General features: G+C 42.8%; 1 protein-coding gene across 1 annotated transcript in view; it reads left to right on the plus strand.

Annotated features, from left to right (window-relative positions):
• rad54l2 (RAD54 like 2) overlaps nucleotides 1-8462 on the plus strand; it is a 57859-nt gene extending 49397 nt beyond the window's left edge. Inside the window, exons 21-22 of the mRNA XM_055647803.1 lie at nucleotides 1461-1553; nucleotides 2548-8462. Coding sequence (XP_055503778.1) covers nucleotides 1461-1553; nucleotides 2548-3542 — 1088 coding nt within the window. The 3' untranslated portion in view covers nucleotides 3543-8462. The remainder of the gene's footprint in view (nucleotides 1-1460; nucleotides 1554-2547) is intronic.
• The last annotated feature ends 4482 nt before the right edge of the window (nucleotides 8463-12944 follow it).

A 12944-nucleotide genomic window follows, 5' to 3' on the forward strand; every position in this document is an offset into this window, starting at 1 on the left:
AGTCATATCCAAACAGAATAATGTATCACTTTGGAAGTGGGTCACTTGCTGGGTTGTGTCCTTCTCACAAGACATTAAACAGAGGCAGCATCATCTCACTGAGGTGACGTAAAAATCCCATGATGCAACTTCAGTGTGGAGCAGTGACATTATCCCCTGTATCCTAGTTATTATTTATCTCTCAGATAATCATAAAAGTAAATTATTAGGTATTTGTCATATTATTGCTTATGGAGTTTGCTTTTTCTTTCGTTGTAGTACCATTGGCTTTAGAATAAATAGGAACGTCTTGAAGTAATTTAATGGAGATTTTCCTACATTCTTTGAAACCAAAAGGCCACATTTGTTGAATGTATTATTTTTCTGCTAGTTGCATGCTTATTGGAATTGCATTGGGTGTCCATTTATACAAATACACCAGAATAGACACAAACATTGTGGTAACTCTCTGCCACCTGTCTGTCACTCTGTCCACTGCAGGACTTGCCTTTCCCTTTCCATTATTCATTCCAGTCAATATATGGGAGTAGCAGTTGATTTTCTGCCTCCAAGTAACCCATAATAACAAGTAAATCTTGCCCTGCCCGACCACTTGCACGAGACAAATATTGGAGCCTCCACCACCAATATGACATGTGTTCAAAGACTTCCCATTGATTTAATGATACCATCTCTGTTTTATCAGTTTCTCAAAACGTCAATATTATGAAGGTTTTAAAACTTTTTTGGAGGATTTTGTTGAGAATGTAATCCAAACTATTAGCTTGTTAGGGTGTCGTTTGTGAGTATTACAACACTTCCAATCAAGGTACATTGAATTAGTGGTTTTAGCTGCAAAGTGAAGGCACACTGTAGTTTCAAATAGGATCCTTTCACCTGAAGATTGGAGGGCAGGGTGACAATTATTTCCAATTACAATTCCTTGCAGTTCTTTGGAGGTCAAAGTAACAGCGCAAAATGAATTGTTGTGAGATGATGTTACTGTAGAATGTGGGAAACCTGACTGCTTATCTGTACTGAAAGATAAGATCTTCAAGTTAATGAAATGAGAAAGTACTCGTATTTTTTTAAATAATACAATGCGCTCATAAATGTGGCCTGAAGATGGTGTCATCACATCCATGACACCATTTCCAATAAAGCACTGCCTTTTAACCGTTGGAGTGCCAGCCTAGATTTTGTGAACTTGCCTCTTACAACCTTCCGAATTCAGAATTGTGATCTATAATTATACAAAGAGAAGGGAATCCCAGATGTGCACAGAATAGGAGGTTACTTGAGTCCATGAATGGCGAGAGGTGCAATTTTAGGGCTACGTATTAAGTCATGTTAACGTATTCATTGATTTTGCTTCATTTCACAGAAGCAAAACAAAGTATCCAAAAAAATGATATGCTGAAAATAATTTTGAGACACTTTTGTTTGCTTATTAAAATACCTTGCGCCTTTCTTTCTCTTAGGGATGTACATCCGCACATGTGATGGAAGGATATTTGCCGTCCGGATGGGCAATAAACCTAAAGTGGCTGAGGGAAATTATGCAGTGGCATCAGGTGAGAATCTCTGGATTCATCTTTTCCTCGGTAAACAACTACCCAACAGCTTCCTGAGCAGAGAAGAAATGGATATATGCACACCTCACCTGGTGCTGCAATGAGTAAGATTTAGCTGCTGTGGAGGCAAATGTGTACATTTCTTTCAATGGTGGGTTTTGATTTGTATAACTTAGCTCTGCAAAATGGTTGAATTAGAAGCAATGTTGCTCAAGTTCAGAGTTTGTTCACTACCACCCAAATTAGGAAGAATAGCTAAATTTCATCATTAATGAGCTTTGATTTTGAATGAGAGTAGATTTTAAGGAGATGGGAAACCTGAGGTGAGCTCCATTGCTCAGGACTAGGAGGAAGAAGGAAAATGTTGAGGATAGTATTACAACCAGGCATTCAGAGGGCCATTGCATAGCAGACAAGTTGAAGTGAAGCAGCATCTTAATTGGAAAATGTTTTAAGGTACTGCATAGCTTACATGCAGGAGATGGCTACAAATGCAGGTTTTAGGAAACTTTTGAAGGTAGATCAATGAGAAATTGTCCAGAAACTATTAAAAAAAATAGCTACATAAGACATTCCTAGATACTTTTCATTCAATTAAGAATTTTTAAAGTGCAGTTGCTGTAATATAATAAAGTATCTTCGACATAGTAAGTTTCTACAAAATATAGGTGGTTGTTGGAAACAAAGAGCATGAAAATATGGAGGTGAAAGGATAGTTAATGTGGAGCAAGAAAATGTAGAGATTTATAAGCAAGACTTCACTGCATTGAAATGTGTGTGTGAGTGATGGGTTGGGGGGCAGGGGAAGGGTCGGGGATAAAGATTGGTAGAGAGGAAGTAAATTGAGATTAATGAGGATTGATCTACAAAGAACATCCTGCCCAGAGAAGCCGCCAAAAAGGAACATTGTCCGGTCAATAAAGTCAGCAAAGGACTAGGTTGAGGCTGAATCCGGTTCCAGCTGAATGTCCAATTCTGTTTTGATTTTTTCCAGGCTCGCAGGGAGCAGCCCTCAATGTAGCAGGCCTCAAAGGTCACAGCTCCAGCTCACCGGATCAGTCACAGAAGGGCTTGTCTCCAGATGAAATAGCACGGCCTCTTTCCCCGGACAGCCCGGAAATAATAAGTGAGCTCCAGCGCTACGCCGAGGCGGCTGCAGCCAGAGAGTCTGGAGACCGGCCTGGTATCGTCACCAACACACAGGGGGATCATGGCAAGCTGAGGCAGGCCCAGCCATCGGACCAGCTCATGGGGGTCAGCAGCCCAGCATCGGCCTGCACGGCCTCCTTGAACCTGCCCTCGGCGAGCATCTATGCTGACTGGACCTCCAGTGCATTTGGGATGAACGGCAGGGGCGGCAAGCGGAAGTCTTCCTCGCCTTCGTTGGAGGATCACGCCCGGAAGCAAAGACACTCGATGCCGATGCAGAGTTATTCGCTCCCCGCCGGCTTTAACCTATCATCTGTCGGCCTCAGCCCCGAGATTCCCGGGTTGGCCGCTAATTGTCCGACTCTCTTGAACCCCTTGTACGGCACAGGGAGCCCCTACTACACCCTGCCCAGTTTGCTGGGGGACACGCGGCTGATGTACCCCATGACTACTGACCCGCGTCTTGCTGCTAGCTCGGCTGGCCGTGCCGTCCCTACCTCAGCGACCGGAGCTTCGGTGCCCTTCATGCTCAACCCCACCTCGGCAGTGTCCACGGGCCTGCTTCCCGGCCTGCCTCATCACTTTGCCCACTCTCCGCTCAGTGAGCCCCGCATGTTCGCTCCATATCCAGTGCCCCTACTCACCAACAGTCTGCCGGCCAACGTGGACCAACCCAGCAGAGTCTTTGTGCCATCATCGTCGTCATCCTCGTCTTCCGGATACTCTGCTCAGGAGCTCCTTGGCACCACAGCTCCCCAGTTGGACTTGCCTCTGGGGTTGGATGCCACTGGCAACTCGGATGATGATGTCATCGAGGTCACAAGCAGTAACTTGGGCTGACCAACCCACAAGGGACAAGGCTGTTATCCAAATCTTTTTAAATGATTAAATAAAGAAACGTGTCACTTTCCCAAATTTTATGGCCGACCACCATTGTAAATGTTGCCTTTTTAAAAGTTTTTTTTAAATTATTGGCCAAGTTTTTTAAAATAAAACTTTCAGCTGAATTTTTTTTTTAGTTTTCTTGCCTGGAAGATGCTTTTGCCTACAATTGAGAATTTAACAGAAATCTGGTTTCAACAGAGAGGTGCAGTTTCTGTTTGAGTGGTGGGCACATTTGTTTAAAGAGCAATACGACAATAACTTGTTTAAAGGGGGAGTGTATCTTCTTAAAAAGGGACTTTTACATCTATATGTCTGAATGTGTCATGTAAATTTGATGCTAACACATTTGTAGATACGTTTGTGTTTCAGGAAAAGCTTTGATAACAGCTTGTGAGCAGAACAAACAGTGCTTGATATTTTCAATGAGCAGGTAACATGAGGGAGCATTGCATCAGTATTAAGTTGGAATGATACTGCAGAATTGAAAGATTTATTTTGCTCAGGTCATGATACAGAGCAGAGTTCCATGGATGAAAAGCTTGGGGAGATAGTGAGCTAGCAAGCTCTGACTGGATAGAATTTGTTTGAAAAACTGACCAGATACCAGCCCTCGGTGGGCTTAACAGAGGAATGCATCAGGCAGTGCAGCCCTGAGCCACACACTAGAATCCAGCAGGCTTTGTGCCCAATCTGCAGGGCAAAATGATATCCAGCAGTTGTTTTGACTCCTTGGATTTGAAAGAAGAACAAGAAAATGGCTTCTTGTCTCATATTCCCACCTCTGAGCCACTCAAGAATTGAATTTGTGTGAAACAGGACAGGGAGAAAACTTGAAGGGTGGGAAATTAAGCTGAGAGAGGACCATCTCTCTGAATGTTCGCTTCCGCCATTAACTTGAGTGCCTGTGGAGGAATCTTTTACTGTTCCATAAATATGGCAGGTGACCCTAAGTTTGATTACAGATTCTCATTTAAGTTCTAAGAGTTACCATGAAACACAATTCTTGTCCCCACATGAACTGTTAAATTTGGAATTCATAAATACCATTTAGGTAATGTTCTTTTCTCGGATTGGGTTTGTGTGATGCTGTTAAGTGTTTGGCAAAGTTCTTCCATGGATGCAAAGTGGGAAGTACCTTGTGTTAAAGTGACGTTTTATGCAGAATATTTTGTTTATTAGCCTCTGTACGGGCACATTACAGTGGTCGAATCATCCAGCTGGAAGAACACACAAACTGTGCCAGCTGGAAGTCTGCAGTGAATTACTTCATTCAGGTCAAGTTCAGACTTTCTGAGATATAAAAATATTAAACCAGACAACTTTTAGAAGAATTTCCAGGTTAAGGTTTGGTTTAAAATTTAACGGCAGCATTATTATTGCTTTTTTTCCTTGAAAGTAAATTACACCTTTAACTTATTTATGGACTTGGGTATTTATTATCACAAGTGTAACTAAATTCATATGTCTTGGAGGGAAAAGAAAACAGGGATGATAATTCTGACCAAAGTTCAGCTGACATTTGGACCAATGTAGTCAGACCAAAAATATTCTGGCTCCAAGGGTTAAACAAGGCGCAACAGATGAGTGTTAGAACCATCTGTCATCAGTCTTGACCCATTTCACGACCTGGAGGAGGTGATTTTCCAACAATTTATCTCAAATGTTTTGTACATTTTTAGTTAAGTGTGGTGAAGCATCTTTCCGTCCTTAGATTAATGACTCTGTATTGCATTCATGCAATTGATTGTGGGTCACTGATCTGATATATGCTGTTGCATTTTTACCTGAAGTCACCTTGCCAGTCAGCTGTAAGTCAGAGCTTGTTCTCCTTATGATGCAGGTGGCACCTTTGACCAGTTCTCAGAAACGTTCATAAGGATGCCACAGGAGTATTGCACAGCTGAAGTTGGCATTGTGTAGTCACAGGAGGGACAAATAGTTGCAAGCAGTGTCCCCTTTTTAGCCCAGTTTAGCCTTGTTTTAGCCCAGCTTCAAACTGTGTCTCACTTCAATGGACACCCTATTTTAACACTAAAAAAAAAAATTAAGTATCCTATCCATTACAAATCCTTCATTGAAATAATTCTCCCTCCTACCTCCCCATTCCTGTTTTCCAAAGACACTAATTCGCACTCTGAAGTACAGACCATACGGACAAACAACACCCAATTTAATTAACCAGTTGGCAGTCTTGATGAACATTGGAAAAATATTTGACCATGAAATGTAGCACTAAACTTTGTGTTAATCAATTGAAAGGCACCCAGAATCTCTGAGAAATATAACTTGAACTAACTTAAAAAAAACATTAATCTAAATAGGTTGGTCTGAGGCAATGAGCTAAATCCTTACACTGACTGAGATGCAGGTTTCCTCTGAGTGTGCAGTATTGTGAAGTCTGAGACAAGCGGCCTTGATGTGAACCAGCACTATTCAATCCCCTGTTATGCCGCCAGGAAGCTTGCTTTCAGTTTAACAAGAAGTGTTCCTGCTGCCATGATGCTAACCTTGACCGTCTGCTTCTGGAAGTCAGTTTTCACACTGTCATTAAAACCAAAATGAATTGCATCATTTTGGAAATACCAGCCGTGCACCAATTCTGCCCCAGGTATTTTAGTTTCTGCAATAACCTTCCTCCTCCCTCTAATTTCCCCATCACAGTCCCCTCCTCTTTCCTCTCGGAACCACAGTCTTTAATGGGATTGGTGACATCTTTGAAAACCTTTGGTTCACTTTCTGATTGTGAGCAGGCGAGAACACTCAGGCTGACTTCAGCATACGTCTGTTTCATTTCTTAAACATAAATCAAAATAGTTTAGCTGGAAATTGCTAGAATGTGGTTTGATTAATTGGTATGTCATTCTGACCTGCACTGAATCTAACTTCAAATAGGTATTTATTTTTGTCTTTATTGATTTCCTTTCAATCCCCAGACACCTATCTAGCATGTATTGCCATATGAAATAAACAAGATTAATTGATAGAAGCCTTAGAAACATTAGCTATGCAAGTTTTGATTTCTTACTTTTTTTTTGTTCAAGCATATCACAAAAAATATTAGTGAGCGGCCTTTAATAAACTCCAATCAAGGCACCACCATCTGTCAGCCTGCGATAGTGGTTATCAACTTTCCAAAGACTTGAAAGACTTTATTTTCTTTATAACATCCCTTTAACTATTGTGTCATGTGTTAATGTAAGACGTGAAATGGAAGTGTTGGCAAGAGAGTGGGTGAAAGTGCATCACTGTGATCTTGTCATTCTCGTAACTTGGACTATTTTGTGTTTAACCTGATAGCTGAATAATTGTCTGGATTTGCTGGTAGGCTGTAGTGACCATGAAAACCTTGGAGATTTGGTTCTGACTAAGCTTCCATTGTAGCACCCAGCGCATTGAGTATTACTTTAAACTGTGGAAACTTTTGAGGAGCCAGACTATTCATTTGAAAAGATTCTCAAATCTATTGACTGCATTCTGTGACAGTGGGAGTAAATTTATGTATGTATGGAACATCAAATAATGCTGCATATTAATGATGAGACCTTCTGTTTCTGACCATACACTGCCATTATTCATATTATTTTTATCCCTTTGCTCTAGTTAAGTCAATCTGATGAGTTCTAATAACTTGCATGGTGAAATGGTCAGGAGGTAAATTTGGATGAAGTGTGGGTGGATTGTTGTTGAATCTAAAAGTATGTGTGACTTCACAAGAGCCTTGTCTTTTCTGTGAACGTGTACGTGCTTGCACAGTCCTGTGCTTTTAAAAAAAACAGCTGGCTGTCCTTAGTAATAGCTACATTCTACATCTTTAACAGTTTTGAATCCAGTTACCAGGAAGAGTGGAGGTTGGCCTTTAATCGTACAGATTCATATTATTAGACAGATTACAGCTACAGCTCCTGGATGCCATCAGGTTCCCTTTCCAGACTCTAATTCACCTCCAGGTTTTGTGTTGCAAATTTATTCACAGAGGTGTTTATTGAGCTCAGTGCAATCCAAATCCTGCCCCAAAGTGAACATCAGACAGATGGCACTGTGTAAATATCATGATTTCCTTGCACTTTTAGATGGGGCAGCAGGGAAATGGTAACATGCCACCATCTTCAGTGTGTCTGTCTGTATTCTTTCCTCCCAGTCTGTACTGTTCAGTGCTTCCATTGCTTTCATTGATAAATGGTTGAGTGTATTGCAACTACTTGAAAAGCGGTGTGATGTCTTCTGCCGCTGGTGTGGACAAGATCCTGCCAGTTTCTTTCCTTCCTTTATTAAATGTAGAAATGGGCTTGACTGCATTGTATTCAAATCCCAGAGATTGTTACCAGTAGGAGTGAAGGGAGTCTATGCTGCTAACCACCGTTCTGAAAACTGCTGTCTGGATATGTGCAACGGGTACAAAATAGAAAAGATCTCTTATGCTGTGACAAGTGCAATGGAAATGGTACTGTTGCTGCATCAGGCAGACCTGTAAAGGGTGCCCTTGTGATTTTGCCCCATACCAGGAGACAAAACTGCAAGTTTATTCATTCTTTACCCCATCTCTTCTGCCAACTTCTCCCTCCCTTCCCCCATACAGAAAATAAATTTGTTGTTTATAAAAAGAAACCATTTTTTGTAATTCAATGTTACCAATCTGTAAACTGCCTAATGGACCTCTTGTTCTGTTTTTTTTATTTTGAAAATGAAATAAAGTCTAGAGCATTTTGTGTTTTAGTAGATATGTCTTTTACCTAAGTGTCTGTGTGAGAATGTTCCTGAAGTAAGTTGTGTACTTTGCTGCATAATTTATGATAAACACACCACTTATTTTGTCAGGAAATTTCTGCTTGTAGCCTCGACTTTATAGTGTGCGTATAAAATAAACAACCAGTTTTCAATATCTGTATCTTGGGCCATTGATAATTTTGTGCAGCAGCAAGATCTGACATTAAAATATAGCAAATTCTTCAGTCATCCAGTGCCAGCAATAAGGTAACTCTTTGTTTTCATTTAAAGATGACCTGGTCTGGTGGTTCTTGAAGACCCTAAACTGAATTTAATCGAGCCTCTGGTACCTGCATCCGTGCCCTATTACCCATAGTCCCATGGTATGCATTAGCTCCAGTCAGATAATGCCAGAATTTTAAAACTCATCACTGTGTTCAGGTTCCTCCCTGGCTTTACTACCCAAGCCCTCAACCCCTTTGATCTCTGTCCTGTTTGATTTCTGACCTCACACATTCTTCACTTCCTTCATCCTACATTGGTAACTGATGTCTTCAGTTATTTGGGCTGTAAGTTCTGGAGTTCTCTTTATGAAGCTTCTTTTGGATGCTTATTGTAAATAGATAAATATTATTTATTGTAACTCCATCTGACCTCAACTCTGCCTTGGTGGTTCTTGGAATTTCCCCTACGAAAGCACACCTTGGATCAGAGAGTGGAAATGCAAACATACACCCCACCTATGTGGGTTCTTTGCATTATCAGAAATCTTTTCATTAGGAACTCTTCAAATTAATTTTCACTGCCTTGGTGCATCTTGTCTTTTCCTCTCTTTAGAAGTTAGCCATGTCGCCAAACAGAAATGCAGGAGGTTTCAGCCTTGTAAGTTCATGGTGTCTAAATATTTAATCCTTTACTGCAGTGTGCACATATGTGAGCGTTCTTGTTTGTGAGCTGCTTTCTATCCCTTAACTTTTCACTGTGTTAAAGGCAGGTGATATACCCTGGCCCAATGATGTGACCATATTTTAAGTGCAGCTGGAACAGAGAGAGCATGAATGAACCTGTCCCACCGTGGTGGTGCGCTTTTATATACATTTCCAGCGTGGCTAGTTGAGAGTGAGAATCCTCGTATTGAGCAGGACACACGATATCTGACATTTCTGGTCGAGATCCTTCAGACTCTTAGATGGGTCTCGACCCGAAACGTCACATTCCTTCTTCTCCCCAGAGATGCTGCCTGAGTTACTCCAGCTTTTTGTGTCTGTCTTCGGTTTACACCAGCACCTGCAGTTCATTCCTACACATCCTGGTTTTGAGTCTGTGTGCACCCTGTCATCGCAGCTGAGTTTTGTCTTGAGGATCAAAAGCTTTTGGTGCCTCCTGGACTTTAGATGCCATTAAGGCATCCCAGGTTTGACATTTAGCAGTTTGTATTGCATATTTTAAAATAAACTAGCATCAATTGATTTGTCATCAACAAATTTTTGCAGACACAAGGAACTGCAGATGCTGATTTCTATTTAAAAGAAGACACCCAGTATGGAGTAACAGTGGGTCAGGCAGTATATCTGGAGAACATAAATAAATGTTATTTCGATTCGGAGTTCGTGTGATGATCCTTTAGATTGATTGTAGTGGGTGGGGGGAGCTGGAAGAGAGATGAGGGCAAGGCAAATGCCTGGCAAGTGATAGGTGGATACAGGTGAGGGGTATTTTGATTGGCAGATAGTTGGACAAGGACCAGAGAGGAAACGATAAAGCGGAAAGAAGTGCGGCGAAAGGCAATGCCAGGGCAGCGAATAAAGGTAAGATGGGAAAGGGAGAAATGGGTATGCAGCCAGATGGGGCATGGGGAGGAGTGTGTGTGGGGGAGGGGGAAGATTCGTTACCTAAAATTGGAGAATTCAATGTTTATATCATTGGGTTTTGAGCTAGTGTCTCCAGTGTTAGTGTACTCGTGTTCTCACTTTGGCAATGGTTAGGAGAAGGCCCGGGACAGTATGGGAAGGAGAGTTAAAATGGTTAGCAACCGGGAGATCCAATAGGCCTTGGCAGACCCAGCACAAGTGATGAGCAAAACGGTCACCATTTGATCTCGCCAATGTAAAGGTCTGAAGAAGGGTCGCGACCCGAAACGTCACCCATTCCTTCCCTCCAGAGATGCTGCCTGTCCCGCTGAGTTACTCCAGCATGTTGTGTCTATAAATGAGAGCTTATTGGGTGCCGTGAATGCAGTAGATAAGATTAGAAGAGATCATGCGCGTGAGCCTCTGTCTCACCTGGAAGGGCTGCTGAGCTCCCTGGATGGAGATGAGGGAGGATCCATAGGGTCTGGTGTATAACACCTCCTACAGGGGAAAGTGCGAGGGTGGGGGGAGAGAGTGTTATTTGGATCTGAAATGATGAATAACCAAGCTGTTTCCGAGGTCGTGGACTCTTGAGATTTGAAAGCTGTGAACCAAGGGAACCCTATCCTTGTTCCGTCTTGGAGGAGAGGGTGTGGCCTGAGTGAGGTCCAACCCAAACGAGGTATAGCACCTTGGATTCTTCCGAAACTATTGGTTTGTAAATTGGAATGGGAACGTCTGCCTCGATAACGGGTTGGCCGCCCATTTCTGGCTGTATTGCGTTGTAGTTGGGTGTGGCGTCCATGAGTAGTCTGATACCGCTATGTGTGCAGAGCCCTGGCTGTTTCCCCTTGTGGGGGCCAAGGAGCAGCTCTCTTCACTGCTAATTTCATTTTTGAGCACCATGCTGCCACTCCAGGTAGGATTTCTTGGATTCCTCGCGCCATCTCTCCGCGTACGAATGCCAAATAAAAAGAGAAAAGGCTGAGAAAGGTCTGCAGAGAGGGAGAGAAAGTTAATATTTCAGTTTGGTGATCTGTCGCCTTTCCTCATTCGCATGGATGTTCAACGAACTGAAACGTTAACTCTGTTTCTCTCTCCACGTGCTCTGCCTGACCTGTTGAGCAGGACCGATTCTGGACCTGAAGCAGACGACATAATCTTGCCTCAAACGAGGTAACTCTGAACAAGCGTGGACCATTGCCCTTTGGTCATTACGTTGGCTACACCTGTCAATACCCCGTCATCCAGGACGTGGGAGTCCCTAATATTTGTCAAATCGGTGTAACAATAAATAGAAACTCGCGAGAAATTGTGAAATATTGTGTTTAATCCAAACAAATGTTCCCAAACACAATAATCAAAGTCTACAGTTTTTGGAAACGGCGACGTGTTTGCTGAGTAAATAATCTGTGAATATTCAACAAGACACTGGCCAGTGGCAAATTGCAACCCCTTTTCTGGCCGTCTTTTTAACTCAGTCCCCAGGAAGCGTGCAGGAAATCCTGGACAACCGCACCACCGAGCGGTGGGGGGGCGGGGGATGACGGGGAGGGTTGGGGGAAAGCTTGAGGTAGGTGGGAGAGGGGACTTTGTGCTTATTATCTTAGTTGCCAGTAAGCTATTCAATTGCCTCAGGGGTTTGTTGTGGACAGTGAAAGCGACGGTTTGGGAAGAGATAGCCCGGGTGTGAAACTAGGTCACACCTGCTCCTCTAACCTGGTCTGTTCTACGTGCGATTCCCGGTTGACTCTTGATGACTTTTGGAAAAAGTAGATTTAGAAATTTGTGTCCTCCTTCAGACACCAATAAAGCGAGGGCTCTGGGGCTTGTCTGCTCTCCCAGGGAGTCGGTTGAAGTGGAAGTTGTGCGAATTGTACAATCTGAGTAAGTAAGTGTACGCTCCTCGGACCACAAAACTGCGGTTAAACATAGAATATGTGCAGCGGCTCCAATGTGCCACAAAAGCTGCTGCTGTGACAAAGTTGCCCCGCACGAACTCTAGGCTTCCCTCTGAACAAACCGAGGGTGCGAGCAGCTCCCAACAGCACTGCCCTTCCTCCCCGTAATAGGGTGATTTCACGAAAGGTCACTGGAGCGTAGATCCGCACCCACGTGACCGAAAATCTCAAGTGGAGGACATGCTAGACATCCGGTACATGTTAGTGGATGGGAAAACACGCACTTTCCCACCCGTTAAAAAACATAGAAAACGGCCAGGTTTTGATCTGCAATTTATTGTGCCAGTCGGGGTGACCGTGAGGCACAGCTACCTAGATTTACAGTAAAAAAAAAGATAGAAACTAAGGTAAATTAAAGAGAGAGATGAAGGTGCCAATCCAGCGGAAGTGAACAGCAGGAATTATCGCGTTTGCTCACTGAATTTCATCAAAAGTAAGGCATTATTGACTTACTTTTGATGAAATTCAGCGAGCAAACGCGATAATTCCCGATATTTTGGACCTTTAAATCTCCACGGCAAATGTCCGCTGTTCACTTCCACTGGATTGGCACCTTCAGCTCCCTCTTTAATTTACCTTAGTTTCTATCTTTTCTTTTTACTGTAAATCTAGGTAGCTGTGCCTCACGGTCACCCCGACTGGCACAATAAATTGCAGATCAAAATCTGGCCGTTTTCTATGTTTTTAACGGGTGGGAAAGTGCGTGTTTTCCCATCCACTAACATGTGCGGATGTCTAGCATGTCTTCCACTTGAGATTTTCGGTCACGTGGGTGCGGATCTACGCTCCAGTGACCTTTCGTGAAATCACCCTATACCAGCACCTCTGCTCCTTGAGTTGAC

Source organism: Leucoraja erinacea, chromosome 16, assembly GCF_028641065.1.
Source record: "Leucoraja erinacea ecotype New England chromosome 16, Leri_hhj_1, whole genome shotgun sequence".
In the NCBI taxonomy this organism is placed as follows: Eukaryota; Metazoa; Chordata; class Chondrichthyes; order Rajiformes; family Rajidae; genus Leucoraja; species Leucoraja erinaceus.